General features: G+C 34.3%; 2 protein-coding genes across 2 annotated transcripts in view; both read left to right on the plus strand.

The window, feature by feature from the left end:
- LOC129221625 (microsomal triglyceride transfer protein large subunit-like) overlaps positions 1–21,584 on the plus strand; it is a 94,531-nt gene that overhangs the window by 23,012 nt on the left and 49,935 nt on the right. Inside the window, exon 2 of the mRNA XM_054856149.1 lies at positions 3,560–3,586. Within this exon, the coding sequence (XP_054712124.1) occupies positions 3,560–3,586 (27 nt within the window). The remainder of the gene's footprint in view (positions 1–3,559; positions 3,587–21,584) is intronic.
- On the plus strand, positions 19,134–20,740 carry LOC129221626 (transmembrane protein 179-like). The gene has a single exon (XM_054856150.1). It carries the CDS (start codon positions 19,282–19,284, stop codon positions 19,933–19,935), a length of 654 nt encoding a protein of 217 aa, XP_054712125.1. The 5' UTR covers positions 19,134–19,281; the 3' UTR covers positions 19,936–20,740.

Here is a 21,584-nt window from a genome sequence, read left to right on the forward strand (position 1 = left end):
GATTAGAATTCAAGAAACATTACTAAACGTCAAACATTAATGCAAACTACGTAGTTCGTAGTTCTAAGCAGCCATTTTCACGATGTTGAGTTCGATATTTATCAATTCTTGATAAAACTAAATAATAATTGTGGCCTGACAAGAATAACAATTAATGCTAGAAAATTTAATGTGACATTACAAATTATTACCAAAAGAAGATGATACTTCTTTGCTTTGCTTGGCTTGCGCTTATTGTTTTGCATTTGTAGCTGAGTTATTTCTCTCGAATTCCCGAATTGGTTAATTTAAAATTTTTCTGTTTCGATGTTTCTAATTTCTGAGTTACGATTTAATTATGTCATGTTATGCAAATCATCTACAAAATTATTACGGATATATGGTGGTAGTTTTCTTTTCAGTTGATTGACCATTATTTCTTTTTACTTATCGAATTCTGTAATCTTACTATCATTTTATTTCACTCATGATAAAAATTAAAAATGGTTAAACTAAAAACGCGAAATCTCGCCAAGGCTACTTTGCTCACACAATACTAAAACTATAACCCTAAACAAATTTGGCGAAACCTTTCAGCTGAGAATAAAAGGAATAAAGTAAATTCTTTCTCGGTTAAACATTTTTCATTTTGTTCTACGATAATAAATTCAAGAAAATATTTTGCATACTGTCCATTCCAACTAAATGCTGCTGTAAAATATGGTTAGTTAAATTAATTTAAGATTAAAAAAACTCATATTCTTACAAATTCATACAAATCAATAAAATTTTTTACCTTGTATAACGCTATCCAATTTTGTTAATCCAGAGTTTTCTTGTTTACGCTTCCACCATTTAATACTTTTTTGAAGGAAATAATGAAAACTAACATTATTTTGAGAAGCTCGAGAATACTACTAAGGGACGAATTAATTTCTGTAGCTGAAAGCAAACTAAGACACATCGATTGCGTTAATAAATACTCAGAACAAACTGCCTGTGTTTACGTCAACAGACACACGTAAAACGCAACGTGGTAACGTTTTAGTTTCTTTTGTAGTTTTGTAAATCACCGCAAGGTAGCGTATTCGAGCGCTGGAGTTGCGATTTATTATTAGCTAATCTTGTGAAAAAATGTTACTTTAAGATTTTACTTGAGAAAAGCCTTGAACAGTCAGACGAAAAGCGAAAATAGTCACCACTACAACAATTGTAGCTTTCGCCAGGGAGTTGAGATGATACATTAAATACTGTATTGAGTTGAGGAAAGCCTTCGAACATGGAACTAAAAAAGCTTATAACTCGTTTTTCATTCTACTTAGAAATTTTGAACCGGTGCCATCTTCAACAGAAAAAGAAAGCTTTTGATGGATATATAATGCTAATATGTGCAAGTATCTTTTCACTCCCAAATTAGAGAATTTGTATGAAAATTGTGTATTATTGTCCTCCTGGGGGGGAGTTGCCCCCTATAACGGGACGAAAACTACCCTATGTGTTATTCCGATGCATAAGCTATATTATTGTATAGTTTCATCAAAATCCATTCAGTAGTTTTTGCGTGAAAGAGTAACAAATATCCATCCATACAGACAAATAATTGCATATATAATAGTAGTAGGATTTAAACATTGGTTGGTTATATCTCCCAATTGATCAATAGTTATTTTTACCTATTGTTGAGTGAGAACTGAAATAAATATTTAACCCGTTGGCAAAGGACAGTAAGAAAGCCAGCTCTGCTTTTTGTAATGAAATTTCCTACTGCGATATGTCATATGTCAACTGAGAATAGATAAAACGTAGATAGAGAAAGAGTGAAGCCTTCATTTCTTGATTCTTCTCGATTTTAGGTCCCGTGATATATTTTAAAGTAATGTACTGGAAGGTTCACGCAAAACGTGTGTTCTGTCGTCGTAGTTGAAATATGTGACCGGATCGGCGCTTTAGGTTTTCCTAACCAAATGATCAGAAAGTACCGTACCAAGCAACAGTTGTTTCTCGACTGAAATCCATCTGAGTTTTGGCACCAATGTCAAGAATTCTTTAAGGATTATCTAACTAATCAGTACATTATTAAAGGAAAAGATGATGGAATTTAAAGACGAAACAAATTTTATTTTCGTTCAGATAAGTTACAACATAGTTGTTCTGTACACAAAAGATCAGTGCAGTGGAAAGATCTTTATTATTGGTGGAAAAAACAAACTAGACAATATATGAAGTTTTAAAAGTTTTCGTTCAAAAGATCGAACCACTAATCAGTCGGAGTTGGATTCGCTCACTGATCAGCTAGATTACAGTAACGTGGTGGCTTGGCGACTTTGGATATAAACAACAGAGTTGCGTAATCATTTGTTTACATTTTAAAGCTACTGTTAATGTAATTTATTGTACTTTTTGTTTGTTTGGCGAAATATTTCAAATTGCAAAGAATTGTTTTTCGTTTTTAAAGAGAGTTTAGTCATTTTAGTTGAAGAATGTGTTTATTTTATACCGGGAGGGGGGGGGGGATGAGTTATTTTCGTTTATTCAGAGCACTGTTTTTACCTTTATCATTTAAAAGTTATCCTTTAGATTGTTTTATTCTTTTTCATATGGACGATGTTGCAGCGGGATTTCCCGTTTGTTCTAGATGGGTAGTTAGTTTTTTACACTTAATATCGGAGGACGCTTTTTATCTATGAGTATGGATGAAGGAACAAACCATCAAGTACGTTAGAAAAATAGTTTATAAAACAACTGCTCAGTGGGCGGCATTAGATAAATCAAGTTGTAATAAATATACACATTCTGACATCAAGCAGTTTAAAACATTTTCTTTTACTTATTTTTTTCAACAAAACTGTTCAAACCCTTAATAGTTTATTGGTTTTATTTTTTATTTTTCCAATTTACAAAGTTTGAACAGAACAACGTCTGTCGGGTCCTCTAGTAATACAGTAAAATCCCGATTTTGTGTCCCCCGAATCTACGTTTTTTCATCGGGTCCCATCATCAATCTTGCTGCTATGTATTTCCCGCATTTTACGGTTTTCCCACATTTTACATTTTTTAAAACCCAGTCCCTTGAGTAGCGTGAAATCGGGGTTTCACTGTATTAAAAATAATAAGGATAACAGCGCACTTTATGGGGATGCTTGAAATTTGTTCCAGATATCAGGTGAAGAATATGTACTTATTTATTCTTACTTTTTATAATTTTGTGCTCCAGTGATCAATTATTGATTTGTGGTCAATTACTGGCGGATTTCACTTTACAAGTTGTACTTGCTCGACAGCTCTTTTTTTAAAAATGATTCTTTCCAGAATATTTAAAAATGATTCAAACAATTAAAGTGGAAAAATAGAAGGTCCACTTTTCTTGTTTTGGTTGAACTTTTACAAGTTGCAGTTAAGTATACAATTTTAGCTTTAAAGTTTATGTTTACGTTTGTAAAAGTAAATTCTTTTATTAATACAATTTCCCCTTTAATGCAGTCTTGTTCTTTGCACCCTTCTAAAGAATTCTATGTGCTTGGTGATGGTCTTTTGTAAAGTAATGATTCTATCTAATGCATTGTTTTCCTTTTTTATGCAGGTGTTTCAAAATCTCTTCCTGCACCAGGTATGAACAATACCTACTTTTTTTATATCTCCTTTATTGTGCACTTTTCAAACTTATTTTCTGTTCCTTTAAAATATTTTTGTCAAATAAAATATTGATCCTGCATTAACTGCCCGCCTTTGGTAGTGTCTATTTAAATTTAAAAAAAAAGGTTACTAATGAATTTGTTTCTCGGGGCCACTGACAGCAAAATATAATTTCCTCTGCTTTTCCATTTACTTTCCAGTGAAACATATTTAGGCATTTAAAAAAAATGCTATTCAATGCTTTAAGCTACAGATTAAAAGCATGGGTTCCAAGAATATTAATAATATATTTTATTATTTTATTTATTTATTTTGTTTTTGCAAATGTACACATTGTATACCTCTCAAACTCTGAAATTTATACTTTTAATATATATAGCTCTAAGATCCCCAAACTACAAAGATTTGAAAATTGCTGCAAAAAGAAATGCTAGGCTTTTAGTCTTTGGGACTTATTTTCATTCGGAAATCGCCTGAATGCCGTCCAATGGGTAAACTTTCACGTGTGATTGAAAAGAAGTGAGTGAGTTGAGTTCTCGTGCATACCAATGCAAATTAAGCCCTGCTTCCCTACTTGTTTCAGAACTAGCAACGAAACGAGCTGTTAATCATAGTTTGATAAAACAAATTTATTTCAAATAAAATGTGCTTGTGTGATTTATTACAAAATTAAAAAAAAATTAACTTGAATTTTGACATCTTGAATTCAAATTATGTTTTTCGCAATCACGAGTGTGTGTATGTAGGCGTGTGTGTTTGTGTGTGAGGGGTATGTGTGTTTGTGTATAGGGGATATGTGTATGTGTGTAGGCATGTGTGTTTGTGTCTGTGTGCTGGCATAAGTGTGTGGGTAGTTGTGTGTATGAATGTGTGTGGGGGGTATGTGTATGTGTGTGTAGGCATATGTGTTTGTGTCTGTGTGCAGGCATGAATGTGTGGGTAGTTGTGTGTATGTGTAGGTGTCTGTATGTACCCTACTAGCAAAATTTCTTGCATCAACCTTGACAGATCTTGATATTATACTGACGGAGTCAATATTGACGTGTTTCATACTGCATAAACCTTGCATAAAGATTAAAAAGCAATATTACAATAACAACACGTATGCAACATTGCATTCATCTTAAAATATCAATATTGATATTACCTTAAAATAACAACATTGCATACATGTTGACGCCGTCAAGATGATATTGATTTCATGCTGTCGCCGTCAAGGTAATTAGTACACAATAGAACAGGTGAACCTTCGTTGATACTTGCGAATGCGCACAGTTCTTTCTACCCAGCGTCCCTCGCATTGCTGGCACATCTTCCTGCTTCGACCTGCGATTCAGTCGGTTCAGAGGAGCTGCACGTGGCCTTGCATTCTTTAGGCTTCGTTAAGTTGGTTGCTTAGTTATTAGTGTGGAATAGTATTTTTTTAGGAAAAACTTATGAATGACGGATAACTGCATTTGTTTATTAATATAGTACTAAACAAGTCATATCGCAGACGATGTGCGATCAATGTAAGAAATGGCCGAAAATAACTTTTTTCGTCCCTAGACTTTGAAACAAAGGACATGAAGCCCAGAATTTCGTATTATCACTTCAATCTCACGTAAGATTAATTTTATTCAATGGTTATTTATGTTATTCTTTAAGATAAATTCAGATGTTTTGTCCATGGGATATTTTCAACGCTGACATCCATTTGAAAATGTACTTTATTGTATTTATTTTGCTATCTTTACTCTTAAATGTGCTATAAAAACTTCCGCAATTATTCCTAACTAGGCATTTTATGTCTTTATAATACAATTAGAAGCATGAATTTAAAAAATAAGTCAAGTATTACGCAAAACGAAGAAACATTCATTTTTTAAATTACATTGCGAGTAATATTAATACCTTTATATGAATTTCCGATCAGATGTCAGCTTTGAAAATATTCTTAGGCTAGAAAACTATCTTGAAGAATAACAGAAATAATTAAAGAATGAAATTTAATTCTCGAGTTTAAAGTGAAATTAATACTAATAAATAAATGGATAAAACACCTTGCAAACGTGCTGATTTCATACTGTCATGTCAATGTATCCTGACATTTTCCTGTCATATCAGTACGTATGCAATATTAAAAAAGCAAGATCATCTTGCCTAGACCTTGATTTCATGCTGTCATGACAACATCTTGTTATTATCCTGTCATATCAATACGTATGCAAGATTACAAAAGCAAGATCATCTTGTCTAGACCTTGATTTCATGCTGTCATGACAACATCTTTGCAATATTACAAAAGCAGCCTACCTTGATATTTTCCTGATCTTATGCTGCATACACCTCGTCAGTCAATATTGTGGCAGCCTGCTGACAGCATAAATGGAGTAACATAACAATATTGTGGCAGCATTAATGCAAGATGATTTTTCTTGCATGTCAACTTTTATGCAATACTGAGGCAAGATATTTTGCTTACTGGGTATGAGTGTGTGTATGCGGTCTAGGAAGATTGGGCGCCGCATATTGGGCACCAGGAACTTTGAGCGCCGAGTATTTTGGGCGCCGGGAACTTTGGGCACCGAGCATTTTGGGCGCTGAGCATTTTGGGCGCCGGTAACTTTGGGCGCCGAGCATTTTGGACGCCGAGAACTTTGGGCGCCGAGCACTTTGGGCGCCGGGAAGCGAATTTTGAAACCCTCAGTTACAGTGCATTGGCGAAATTCGAAAGATACCGAAAATGGTTGGCGAGAATTTCGCAGTGCTGTTCTTTGCGGAGCGCAATGCTGCTTATGCTCTGCGCAAGGCCGCTGCTTGCAACCTGTGTTTGAAAACAAAGTTAATTATAATAGTCGCGATTCGGAACTCCAGCGCTCGAATACGCTACCTTGCGGTGATTTATAAAACTGCGAATGCAACTTAAACATTACCACGTTGCGCATCACGTGTGTCTGTTGACGTAAACACAGGCAGTTTGTTCTGAGTATTTATAAACGCAATCGATGTGTCTTAGTTTGCTTTCAGCTACAGAAATTAATTCGTCCCTTAGTAGTATTCTCGAGCTTCTCAAAATAATGTTAGTTTTTCTTATTTCTTTCAAAAAAGTATTAAATGGTGGAAGCGTAAACAAGAAAACTCTGGATTAACAAAATTGGATAACGTTATAGAAGGTAAAATTTTTTATTGTTTTGTATGAATTTGTAAGAATATGAGTTTTTTTTAATCTTAAATTAATTTCACTAATCATATTTTACAGCAGCATTTAGTTGGAATGGACAGTATGCAAAATATTTTCTTGAATTTATTATCGTAGAACAAAATGAAAAATGTTTAACCGAGAAAGAATTTACTTTATTCCTTTTATTCTCAGCTGAAAGGTTTCGCCAAATTTGTTTAGGGTTATAGTAGTTTTAGTATTGTGCAAGCAAAGTAGCCTTGGCGAGTTTTCGCGTTTTTAGTTAAACCATTTTTAATTTTTATCATGAGTGGAATAAAATGATAGTAAGATTACAGAATTCGATAAGTAAAAAGAAATAATGGTCAATAAACTGAAAAGAAAACTACCACCATATATAAACTGTGAGTACACATTTTATTTATTTTGTTCTGAGTGAATTTGAATAAATATCAGTTTTTCAATTCGATGAAAAAAAACGAACTTAACAACATTGACTGGACACTTTTCCTTAACCTAATTCCACATAAATGATTTAAATAACCTTTGTTACTGCAGTATCCTACTGAAGTAGACAGTATGCAAATAAATTTTCTTGAAAATATTTATCGCAGAACAGATTGAAAAATCCAGAAAGAACGTTAAGAATTTGAACAATAAAAAATAAAAGTTCGCCAAAAATCTGTTTATAGGGTTATGGTTTTAAAATTATGTGAAAGAATAATGTATCTTGACAAGATTTCGCATATCAGGTAAATCATTTCCATGACGAATGAATTAAATGCATGATTTCTTTGGATATCCAATCATTTAGTCATAGAAATAAATTATCTAGTGTTAAACGTTACTCTTGACAGTCTGCCACGTATGTGCACTATGTGACAAAAATATCAACAAATGCTGGAAATGTCACGAAACTGAACTTAATATGTACTAATGTATAGAAAAAACGGTACAAAATGAAAATGCCGTTCGAAGCGAAACAAAAATTTATGAATTCCGAATTCAACATCGCGAAAATGGCTGCTTCAGAACAACTTACTGTGTGTTCTGCATTAATTGTTTACTTTCGTAATACTTTTTGGTTTCTAATCTCTTTCTATATGGGTCAGAATAACCAAAAGACTTTGAAAAATCTTTTCAAACGAATAAAGCGAAAAAATCATACATACGAACAAAAATCACAACACTTTTAGCATTTTCTTCGTTACCACATGCGTTTGTTTTAGTTTTCAATTCCGCCATTAGACAGTGACTGCAGTGCCCCCTATAGTTCGTTGGAGTTGCGATTCGGAACTCCAGCGCTCGAATACGCTACCTTGCGGTGATTTACAAAACTGCAAATGAAACGTAAACATTGCCACGTTGCGTTCCACGTTTGTCAGTTGACGTAAACACAGGCAGTTTGTTCAGAGTATTTATTAACGCAATCGATGTGTCTTAGTTTGCTTTCAGCTACAGAAATTAATTCGTCCCTTAGTAGTATTCTCGAGCTCCTCAAAATAATGTTAGTTTTCATTATTTCCTTAATAATTGGTGAAAGCGAAAATTCTGGATCAACAAAATTGGATAACGTTATACAAGGTAAAAAAATTTATTGTTTTGTATGAATTTGTAAGAATATCGGGGTTTTTTTAATCTGAAATTAATTAAACTTACCATATTTTACAGCAGCATTTAATTGGAATGGACAGTATGCAAAATATTTTCTTGAATATATTATCGTAGAACAAAATGAATAACCGAGAAAGAATTTACTTTATTCCTTTTATTCTCCGCTGAAAGGTTTCGCCAAATTTGTTTAGGGTTATAGTTTTTGTATTGTGCGAGCAAAGTAGCCTTGGCGAGATTTCGCGTTTTTTGTTAAACCATTTTTAATTTTTATCATGAGTGGAATAAAATGGTAGTAAGATTACAGAATTCGATAAGTGAAAGGAAATAATGGTCAATCAACTGAAAAGAAAACTACCACCATATATCCGTGAGAATTTTGTTGATGATTTGCATAACATGACACAATTAAATCGTACTCAGAAATTAGAAAAATCGAAACAGAAAATTTTTAAATGAACCGATTCGGGAATTCGAGAGAAATAACTCAGCTATAAATGGAAAAAAAAATAAGCGCTAGCCAAGCAAGGCAAAAAAGTAGCATCTCCTTTCGATAACAATTTGTAATGTCACATTGAATTTTCTAGCATTAATTGTTATTCTTGTTAGGCCACAATTATTATTTAGTTTTATCAAGAATTAATAAATATCGAATTCAACATCGTGGAAATAGCTGCTTAGAACTACGAACTACGTAGTTTGCATTAATCTTTGACGTTTAGTAATGCTTCTTGAATTCTCATTTCTTTCTACGTGGGCCAGAATATCCACAAGACTTTGAAAATTAATTTAAAAAGAATAAAGCGAAAAAATCATACGTACGAACAAAAATCACAACACTTTTAGCATTTTCTTCGTTATTATGTGCGTTTGTTTTAGTTTTCAATTCCGCCATTAGACAGTGACTTCAGTGCCCCCTATAGTTCGTTGGAGTTGCGAATATTGCCCCCTCAAAGCAACAGTAAGATATCTTAGTGTTATATCTGGGATTTAATATCTTACTGTTGTTCTGAAGCTACGATGTATTTCGGTTTTGCATTAAAAAAAAAATCCGAATTTAAACCAGAATATCTAGGACAGCATCGACAAATAAAAAAAATATATATAAAAAATTCTAACGATGCAGTGGCAGATCTACCATGTTGCAAAATTGTAAGGGGCTCCCAGGACCATAAGGCTATTCGCAACTCCAACGAACTATAGGGGGCACTGCAGTCACTGCCTAATGGCCGACTTAAAAACTAAAACAAACGCATGTGGTAACGAAGAAAATGCTAAAAGTGTTGTGATTTTTGTTCGTATGTATGATTTTTTCGCTTTATTCATTTGAAAAGATTTTTCAAAGTCTTTTGGTTATTCTGACCCATATAGAAAGAGATTAGAAACCAAAAAGTATTACGAAAGTAAACAATTAATGCAGAACACACAGTAAGTTGTTCTGAAGCAGCCATTTTCACGATGTTGAATTCGGAATTCATAAATTTTTGATTCGCTTCGAACGGCATTTTCATTTTGTACCGTTTTTTCTATACATTAGTACATATTAAGTTCAGTTTCGTGACATTTCCGCCATTTGTTGACATTTTTGTCACATAGTGCACATACGTGGCAGACTGTCAAGAGTAACGTTTAATACTAGATAATTTATTTCTATGACCATATGATTGGACATCCAAAGAAATCATGCATTTAATTCATTCGTCATGGAAATGATTTACCTGATATGCGAAATCTTCTCAAGATACATTATTCTTTCACACAATTTTAAAACCATAACCCTATAAACAGATTTTTGGCGAACTTTTATTTTTTATTGTTCAAATTCTTAACGTTCTTTCTGGATGTTTCAATCTGTTCTGCGATAAATATTTTCAAGAAAATTTATTTGCATACTGTCTATTTCAGTAGGATACTGTAGTAACAAAGGTTATTTAAATCATTTATGTGGAATTAGGTTAAGGAAAAGTGTCCAGTCAATGTTGTTAAATTCGTTTTTTTTTTTCATCGAATTGAAAAACTGATATTTATTCAAATTCACTCAGAACAAAATAAATAAAATGTGTACTCACAGTTTATATATGGTGGTAGTTTTCTTTTCAGTTTATTGACCATTATTTCTTTTTACTTATCGAATTCTGTAATCTTACTATCATTTTATTCCACTCATGATAAAAATTAAAAATGGTTTAACTAAAAACGCGAAATCTCGCCAAGGCTACTTTGCTCGCACAATACTAACACTATAACCCTAAACAAATTTGGCGAAACCTTTCAGCTGAGAATAAAAGGAATAAAGTAAATTCTTTCTCGGTTATTCATTTTGTTCTACGATAATAAATTCAAGAAAATATTTTGCATACTGTCCATTCCAACTAAATGCTGCTGTAAAATATGATTAGTTAAATTAATTTAAGATTAAAAAAACTCATATTCTTACAAATTCATACAAAACAATAAAAAATTTTACCTGATATAACGTTATCTAATTTTGTTAATCCAGAGTTTTCTTGTTTATGCTTCCACCATTTAATACTTTTTTGAAAGAAATAAGGAAAACTAACATTATTTTGAGAAACTCGAGAATACTACTAAGGGACGAATTAATTTCTGTAGCTGAAAGCAAACTAAGACACATCGATTGCGTTAATAAATACTCAGAACAAACTGCCTGTGTTTATGTCAACAGACACACGTGGAGCGCAACGTGGCAATGTTTTAGTTGCATTCGCAGTTTTATAAATCACCGCAAGGTAGCGTATTCGAGCGCTGGAGTTCAGAATAAAGATGATTCAAAATTGCAGCCTTTTTTTTTTAATTTTATTTTTTAACTTAGTTCTATGATAGACAAAGACTTAATAAACTTTTTAGAGATATCAATATTTTGAAATTTACCAAACTAAACAATGAGATGGGCTGGTCATCTCTTGAGAATGGAAAATGATAGAGCTTCGTTGACGATCTTCAATGCAGTCCCTTTTGGACAGCGACCAAGGGATAGACCAAAAACGAGATGGGTCAACTGTGTGGACACTGATTTTGATTTCATTAAAATCAAAAACTGGAGGTCAACGACAAAGAGGAGAGCTTCCTGGCGGGATCTCTTGAAAAATAAAGTGGTTAAAGTGTCCAAATTTTCATTTTAAAAAACTAATGAAGCAAAATAAGGATCCTAAGATGATTTGATTTTTGCCATACTTTTTAATTAATTTTTGAAAAGTTTTAAATGTACAGATGTATTCAAAAAGTACTTTATTTCAGTGACTTTAATTACAGCACAACTTTTAAAGACAATTACATTGTTGTAGAAAAACATGTATGGAACAATCATATCCAGCAGTAAGTTATACAAGGCTAAGGTAGACATGCAATATACCGACAGCCTGGTTATGACATCCAGAGACTTCAGATTCGACAGTTGTTATGGACTCATCAGTCTGGAACAGTCAATAACTAAGCTGGAGGCAGATATCCTCTCGTTAATTTTTAGAGTGCCAACAGACTGGTAGCTAAATTAAATTTAACACACCAGCGAGAGTCCCCAGCAATGGTGCAGTTTTCAACTCGTCAATTGAAAGCAGAGCATGGGTATAAAGCAGTTTACCACCTTTTAGCCAGGGCTAAGGTAGAACCACAGGCAACATACGGAAATCATCTCATTGAAGCTGAATGCGTCTCGTATCTGCCTCGAGCTCGGTTCTTGACTATTTCAGACTGATGAGCCCATAACAAGGATGAAATAGCAGTCTCTGGATATCATGACTGGGATGTCAGTACATTGCATGTAGTTCTGCCCTAGCCCAGTCTTAAGGGCGATAACTTTCTGCTTTATACCCATGCATTGCCTTCGATTGTTTAGTTGAAGCACATCACTGCTGTGAACCCTTGTGATTTGCTCAATTAAATTTAGTTACGGGTTTGTTGGCACTCTTAGCTTCAATGACATGACGTCTGCCTTCAGCTTGGTGATTGACCATTCCAGACTGATGAGTCCATAACAAGGATGAAATTGCAGTCTCTGGATGTCATATAGTGCATAATTGGCAAATGCGTAAAAAAAAATGTTTTTCTTCAAATCTTGCTCATAATCATCATTAACTTTCAAATTGGAAGCAGAAATCAAACAAAATGTTAAGTTCCTGTTTTGAATCTTGAAAAGTATGGTGCCAGTCTTGTAGTTTTCTCAATTTTTCTTGATGCCATATCACTTTGATCTGTTTGATTCTCATTTCACTGTTAATTAGCAATTGCAAAAAGTTTTTATTTCGAAGCAACTATCATTAAATGAAATACACTTACAAGCAGCAAGTTTACCAATAAGACAGATAATTTAATTGATTTAACCTGCCATTACTAATAAGCCAGCTAGTGTCGAGAAAGCAGGTGGTAACCAGGGCTGAGGAATTGGAGGGAAAATGACTCCGACTCTTTGACTTTGAAAAGAATAAGGTTTTGACAAAATGTCTTCTGTTTGAAAGGTTCTTCATTCATATGGGCGTAAGGATTGGTAGGCGCACCATGGGTTCTCACAACCCTTTGCTCTGAATCTTATTCAGCTCCCTATTCTGCACAAAGTATGAAGTTGAGAAGACGATTGAATGTCATGGAGAAGCGTGCCATATCTTGCTCTCACTTAAGCTTCAGATCTGGCCCTTCCGCCAATTTTCCTTCCACTTCCACAGTGCCATGAATTCAAAATTAATTATATTGCAAGAATAATTAACTGCAAGATCCTTCTGCAAACTCCCAAGTAACATAAATCACGTTACATCACGTTGCTCTGAAGCGTTGACATCACGTTACTGGTAACGTTGATAGAGCGAAAATATGTCTCGTTGCAAAACGCAAAAGCAACGGTTTTAGTAACGTTACATCAACGGTTTCAGTAACGTTACGTCAACGATTTTTGAAACGTTACAGCAACCTTTATTTATCACGTTACATTACGTTGCTTTTAAACGTTGTATTAAGCTTTTTTTTTTTTTTTCAAAGCTTGAATAAAGTTTTTTTTCTTGGTAAGAAGGGAAGTGGGTTCATTGAACCCTTAATTTTTGATACAGTAAGTATTCCGCATTTTTTGTTAATGCAATTACTGTTAATATACTTTTATAAAATCTTCACATGTTTTTTTTTTTTTTTTCAATTTATAAGATGTCTTATGCCGTTTAAAGGCGTTCGAGTATTCTTACACTGTTGCTTCATTTACAATATTTTGTAAGAGCATTCTTGATATTTAAAAATAAACAGATCATAACATAGCATAGCCGAATTTACATCAAGTGGTTAGTATTAATAGTTAAAATTAACGATATTGCTACAAATTAAAAAAAACCTCTTTCATAAATAAATTCTTGAAAAAATAATTAAGAACTCCAGTAATACTTTTCGAAAGGCATGAAAGTTTTGAAAAAATCCTCTTACATCAGTGCTTTGACAAAAATTTGCAATATTATTACTAAAGATAATTTCAGTTATATGACAAAAAATTTTTCAAAAAATTGCTACAATTATTTCGGCAAAATCATTCTACAAAAGGCCGATTAAATGAGTAAAAAATGGCATAATTTATCGCTTTTATAGCTTGTTCATGGAACATATCCCCAAGCTTCAGCATCTTTTTAAGAAATCAATGAATAAATACTCAAATAAAAACATCTAATATTACTCTTTCTAACAATATTATGAATAAAAGTACGGTGGGAAAAATACTCAAACTCCGACCAATGGCGGTTCATTAACTTCATAAAAATATGAAATAACACTTTTTTTAAAATTAAATAAGTATATCAACAATAATACACTAACAATAATGCAAAGTACTTACTGCTAAAAGTGATGCGAGATCGCGATTGCGAAGCTGCAGAACAATGGCGGCATAGCAAGCCAGAAGTTGTTTACTGAAAATGGCCACTAGGATTCGGAGGTTGCCGAAGACGAAGCAAGGTGCAACGAAAAGTAATGATAAGTAACGTTTCTTTTGCAACTGTTTGTCAACGTTACAAATTTAAGAAATTTGCAACGTGATGTAACGTTTCAAAATTACGCTTTTTGTAACGAATCGATAAAGCAACGTGATATCACGTTGCGTGGAAAACGGTAACGATGTTTCAACTAATTGCAACGTGATGTAACGATGACGTAACGTTTCAGTGTTACTTGGGCTTATGTGGATTGCTTTGAACCTAAAAAAGAAAACATGGGTGGCTCACAAGTTGTAGGGTGCTAACTTTGGCTCAAGAGCCTCCCTCCCCCTTTCCCTCCAAGTACCAATATCACTTCTGAAGTGCTCCAAATTCAGAGTTGATTACAATAAAATATGAATAGCGACCCCTTCTTCAGGTTTTCCGGATTTCTTCCCACGCCATGAATGTAAGGAAAAAAAAACGGAAGCGGATAAGTTCAAAGGGTGCAAGAATGACTAGCCGAGGGCACTCACTTTGGCTCCCCTCCCTCCTCTAACTTAACTATCACAGGCGCTATGAATTCAAAGTTAATTATGGTAAACTCCTTTGAGTAGGGCTGCACTTTGAACGTATAATTTTTTTTAAATCAAGGTGCACAGGCCCATGGACCAATAGGTCCATTAGCCCCTAGTAGAGAACATTTTAATATAATTAAGATTTTAGCGCAAACTGCAAATTGTTATCAATTATCAGTTCAATCAGGCAAGATTAACAAGGTCAAAAAAAAATTTTTTTTAGAACTCTGAATATATTATTATCATTAGCATACAAATGAACTCACACCTATTAGACTATAATGATTTAGTACAGTTAAGGAGCGACACCAGCTCGGAGCATGAAACAATCAAAATGGAACATCTTTCCGGCATGCCGGATAATTCGAAGTTTATTTTGCAACAAAACGAAAGTAAATTTCCCCAATCAATTCCAACATTTTACTCGGAGTTGCTTTAATGTATCCAGGTTACCATGCTGTTTAATAGAACGCACTCGTTTTTATTTCTCGTTTCGCCAATGTACTGTAATTGGTTTCGTTCGACGATCTTAACCGGTCGACCACTGAGTGACCGGTGCTAACCGCTGCGTTCCAGAGTCCCTATAGGGACTCTACTGCATTCTATCATTAACCGGTTACCGTATTAATCTGTTGATTAGTTGATTGAAGCACGTGATCATTAGATGTCACGTTATCGGTTAACCGGTAGCTACCGGTTGAGCTCGTCGAACGCAAGCATTGAGAGCGTTTCAAAATTCGCCGCCGGGAACATTGGGCGCTGAGCATTTTGGGCCCCGGGAATATTTGGTACAATATGCTCGGCGCCCAAAGTGCTCGGCGCCCAAAGTTCCCGGCGCCCAAAATGCTCGGCGCCAAAAGTTCCCGGCGCCCAAAGTTCCCGGCGCCCAAAGTGATCGGCGCCCAATGTTCCGGGCGCCCAATCTGCGGCGCATAATCTTCCCATTTCGGTGTGTATGTGTTTCTGTATGTGTGTTGGTGTATGTGTGTGTTTGTGTGTGTGTGTAGCTGTGTATGTATGCACGTGTGTGTAGGACATGGATGCAACCTGTAGACGGCATTCGCTATAGGAGCAGCATCGTGAAGAGCCGATCGACGGTGATGGTACGGAGGGTGGCGGTGGGAAAATAAAATGATAGGACGCCAAAAAAAAGTCAAGTGAAAGCAATAAGCAATCGTGATTGCTCAAAAAAAAAAGTTAAAATTTGCTCAAACAGCAATTAGAATTGCAATCGCATGCTTCGGGGGAATAAATAAAGGTTCTCTTATTAAGCAGTAAGTTACCGCCCTTATAAATGACCAGAAAAATAAGAGATAAAAAATACCTACTTCTGCTGCTTTTTAATACGTTTCTAAAGAACAATCTATAAAAAATTTGGAAAAGTTTTAAACTCTAGACAAAGGCGAAATTTTATAAAATATGCAAAGGCTCAATTAGGGCTCCCCGAAAATTTTAAGGGAAACTCAAGCTTTCTGAGCATTTTCAGTAATCAGGCCCTGTTTCAGAAAGGTCTTCACGTCTTCGAGTGGTTTTGAAAATGAACAGCAAGTACTAAAATATTTCGAGCGTAATGAACTTTTCCCAAACCCAGGGCCGATCCTAGCAGGTGTGCAGAGTGTGCGCCGCACAAGGGCGGTCAAAGCAAGGGGCGGCCGCAGGTCGCATCATATATTTCTTATAATCAAGCAAAATTCCTCAAGAATTTCTCACAAGATAACTTATAATATGTGAAATAACTATGCTGATTTTTAAATGTTCAATTGTCAAAGTATGTGTCGATTTCCCAACAGCATAGCATAATTTAAGAAAAATAGAATTTTAGGGAACATTGTGTTGGTTCATTGTCCATTAATATCTACTCTTAATACACATGCTTCATTTGGCAAAGTTTGTGACAGAACCGGGCCCCCTTCTGAAGCATGAAATGGTGCCGTCTAAAAGGAGCACCGAGGGCGGCCACTAATGCAAACCCCCCCCCTCCCCAAGCTTTTATAGACCTAAACAATGAAGACATATTTTATTTATTAAAAAAAAAGCTATACGGATTAGATACTCTCGCAAGCATTTCAAACAACAAACTATGTAACAAACTCTGTGTTTAACAATCGTGGATGCGTGGAGAGAAAGTGGAAAATTTACGACTTCTTTGAGAGTAACATATATGAATGACGAACTCAAATGTTGTACTTTTCTCCCTTTAGGACAATTTTTCTGATTAAAATCTTGAATGAACTGCCCGGTTTCAGATTAGGTAGGAGGACAGGGCCCTTGCCCCGGGAAGCAAATTTAAATGTAGTTCCAAAACGAAGATCCAAAAGGATGCCATGACCACCTTGACGAAACTAAAGAAGGCTTAAAATTGCATTTCTAGGACTTTACTTTCGGAAAATTTCGCTGGTTGAACCATCGATCTTAAGGACCCAATTAAGTCTCTGATTCATCTCTTCCACCTTAACTAAATCAAACATAGCTTTAAAATGTTGGCTCCAAAATCCAAAACGTGTTTTCAGACGACAGCCCTTCCTATCGTCAAACGTCATTTAAAATTGCTTTGGCATTTTTCGAAATTTTTGCAGTGGAGGACCCCGAAATCTATTCGCAAACATTACTACCAAAGACAGCCTCAATTAGCGTCTTTAGGGAAGCCCCTAATTCCACCCCCTCTCACTTAACGTATTGAAAAACAAACTAAAATTGCGTTTTTCAAACGTCAGTTTCAAGAACTTTTGGGGAAAGACCCCAGATCCCCCTTTTCTCCAACGCAATCACTATATCTGAAAATTTCATTTTTAGACGGTTCCGTGGAGCCACAGCTTCCTGCCTAAACTAGCCTGAAATTGACTTCAGGTTCAAAAACACAGTTCATGAGGGCACACTGAACCCCCGCCCGCTCTTAGTCCCATCGTTATCAAACAATGCTTAAATTACGATTTTGGGACTTATATTTCTAAAGGATTCCGAAGGAGAAATACCAAGTTTATGTAACTTTTTACGGCTCTAGGGCATACCATCAATCGTCGAAGTGAGGTGGACAAAAGTCTATAGTTATATTTTTCTGATATTAATATTGAAAAATATCCGAAAGATCCGTAGAAGCTTCCCAGTTTTGTTAACGTCACCAAAGATGATATAAAATTGCGATTTTAGAAATATCTGCTTAAATGCTCCAAAATCCTTCCTTCCCAAAAATAGCCTATAATGGATTTCAGTTCCGAAAAATATTTTGGTTCGGAATATTTTCACGTTTCCCCTATTGTTTTCAAATCTAGCCAAAAACGGGTTTTTGAAAAAATAGTGCCGAGAAATTACCGGAGGATAGCCGGCAGATCCCCTACCATCACCAAAGACGGCCTAAATTTGCGTTTTAAACTTAGATTTCGAAATCTTTCGACGGGAGACGATTGAAGCTCCCTCCCTCTTGCAACGTCAACAAAAGTAACCTAAAATTGCGGGTTTAAAATTTCAGTTTCGGAGATTTTTCGGGAAGAACGCCGATCCTTCCTAAGCTACTGTCTTAAAAAATGGCTTCAATTTGATTTCAATTTTGAAAGAATTTTAGGAAAGAACTGCAACATTACTTTCACCTAAAGTCTCGAAAAAGTTCCTAAAATTGCGATATTTGACGTCAATTTCGAAAAATTTTCCATGCACCTTGAACATACTTGACTCTTTTGTCCTTGAAACCAAACACAACTAAAGATTAACTAAAAATGTTTTTCATACGCCAATTTCGATAATTTTCTTGGAGCAATCCTCCTCCCCTGAACCCCTGACACCTCCCCACATGCTTCCCTTTCCTCCGTCCCATCTCTGATGTCACCGAAGAAAGACTATAAAATGCGTGTTTACGACTTGTAAATTTTGGTATCTATTACTTTCTTCAAAGATATAAATTGTACATAAAGAGTTTCTTATTATAAAAAAATTCTTCCTTTTTATAAGATCCTTCTTCTGTTCCCCCCCCCCTTTTTTAAATTCGAACTTGGCGTAGAAATTTAAAGAACGATTTCTATTGACGTTAAAGATTAGTCAAAATATGCAATTTACTCTTGAGGGGCGGCACATTAGGTCTTTGCACACGGGCGGCCGACACCCTAGGATCGGCCCTGCCCAAACCTTTTCCGTTCGCAGATCATGTGAAAGCAGGAAAACGGCTGTATGATTACCGAAAACTGTTTGAAAGGCAGTCCATGATCGAGAGCGCCACCTATTCATTTAATTTAGAAGGAAATGTTGTTTCGCGGGGAAGTGACTGTACGTGAATATCTCTTTCACATCAATGATATCATTCCAGACATTGTTTACCTTTTGCAATGCGTACGGATCAAATAATTATGAGTCAAATAAAATTAAAATCTGTTTAATATTGTTTCGAACGGTTTAATTTATAAGTATTAATTGTTTTGAATTAAAATATTACAAAATGGCTGTCAGTAACGTTTTATTACTTTTCCAAGCAACTGGATATGTTGTGGCTTTGATATTTTCATTGTGTACAGTTGTTCCTCTGATATTGAATTTGCAGTGTTTTAAAGGGCATTGTTTGTTATTCACCACTGGAACCTTTGGTGATGATGCAAATATGATCCCCAGTTGGGCTTCGAAAGGATATTGTATCTATACATTGATTGTTGGAGCGTTTTTAAGTTTGGTATCTCTTGTTCAAGCTATTCGCATGTTTTCTATGTTACGAAAGGAACAGGATAGTTCATTTCTATCAGCATTCATAGATTGCATTCTAACATTGGCATTGTCCATCAATGTTTTTGCTGTATCCATTCTCGTCACTGTTGGCTTTAAAACTTGGTGCGAATCTTTATATCAAAGAGTAACTTCTTGTGATGATGCTTCTGTGATGGAATTTATTAATTCAGATGGTATTACTACTATCGGCTTTTACATTCATATTCAAACTGTTCAATTTGGAATTTGGAGCTCTTGGGTCTGTTGTGTGCTTTTAACTGTGCTATCTACATTAAAGTTGTGTCGTTACCATGAACAAGAAGTTATTCGTGTTAGCATGGCAAGACAAAGACAGAAAATTATTAATCAGTGCGACAAAGAGTATACTGATTGAAATACTGAATAAAACTTTCGCGTGTGAACTACCGAAGAACTTAATTGAAAAAAGAAAGTTCACGTGAAAGTTAAATTTGTATATAAAATATTAGTGGATGTTGAAACACTTTCGAGTGATGTAATCAAAATATTCATTAGCCCCATTACATATATCTTTAAAAAAAGTTTTGTATTGATTTATGGGGCTGGTCAGGGCAAGGGCTTATTTTTATGGTAGCATTGGTTACTTTTTATGGATTAAACAGTAATTTATTCTATAAGCCTTTGAAACAAATGTGAGATATTCACATCTGTATTTCAGAGATGTTTTTGTTAATATTTTATGCCTCAAATTTTTGCTCTTGATATAATTTAGAAATTAAAATTGCAAGGTGAACTTTCTTGTTGTATTTGCTTACATTTGAAAGAAAATATTTATTGGCCTTAATTTCAAGCTTTCAGATAAATCTTAATTTTCTATGTAAAAAAAAAGGTGAAAGTGATTTAAAGGATTTAATAGTAATGCTGTATAAAAGAAAAAAAAACAAAAGATTTTGGTTTACAGAGTTTTAGATAATCAGGTGTTAGTTATGATTTCTCTTTTTTTTTAACTTTAAAAAATAAATAAAACAAACGCCAAGAGTCAAAGATATAAATATATTTTATTGTTTTATTTCTTCATCACCAGTAAACAAGATCTGATAAATAATTATCTTTTGAACAGTGTGCATAAAAGTTGTTTTGTACAATGTTTATTTTTATTACAAGAGAATCAAACATATGTGCATAGTATACTATAAAAATTTGTTTGCTTTGCTTTCCACTTTTTTTGTATCTTGTCATTTTAAATAGATAATAAAGAATCTTGTAAAAATTCTTTGAAGTTTTTGAAACAAAAACTTTCACCTTTGAAAGCATAGTGCTAGATAGATTCAAGAAAAATACAAATTGAATGCATAAATTTGGAATGTTAATAGAGGTAAATTTCATTTCATATGCATGAACTCTATCATAAGTAAAAGAGGAGCACTAATTTGCGATGAAAATGGAGACCTATTTTTTCCTTTAAGAAAACAGCTATAAGGGTGAAATAAAAACATTTTAATACATTAAAAACATTTGTTTTGTCATTTGGGTTTGGCAATGTAGGTTGAAACCAAAGGTCCTGGGAGGGGTTTTGACCTCAAAACTTTCCCCCTGGATATGGCACTGCATTCCAAAGATCACAATTTTTACATTATTGATTAAGGGTTTTTTTTTTTTTTTTTGTTAGTTTCCCATTTTTAACTTTGCTTATTTTTAATTACAAGAAGAATGTTTGATTGTAAAACTTTGAAAGATTCTATTATGTTTCATGTTTACTAACTTTTTTCTAAATTTAAAACTAAGGTAATTTAAAAAATAATGGGGTACCCCTTAAATTGAAGAGCTAAGATGTATGCTAAAAAGATCTATGCCTTGTTCATAAGGCTGTGGTTATGAAAAACAGCAGCTGTGCTATCTTTTAAAGTTTATTGGGCTATAATAACTGACTGGCAGTATGCCAAAGTCATTTACTTGCAAAGACTTAAGTGTAGAAAATGGAGTGTAATTATTGTGCTTTCACATAAAGAACAGGTTTAGTATTTATGCAAAAGTTTAATTTATCTTTGAGTAGGACTACATGTT

This window comes from Uloborus diversus, chromosome 4, assembly GCF_026930045.1.
Source record: "Uloborus diversus isolate 005 chromosome 4, Udiv.v.3.1, whole genome shotgun sequence".
In the NCBI taxonomy this organism is placed as follows: Eukaryota; Metazoa; Arthropoda; class Arachnida; order Araneae; family Uloboridae; genus Uloborus; species Uloborus diversus.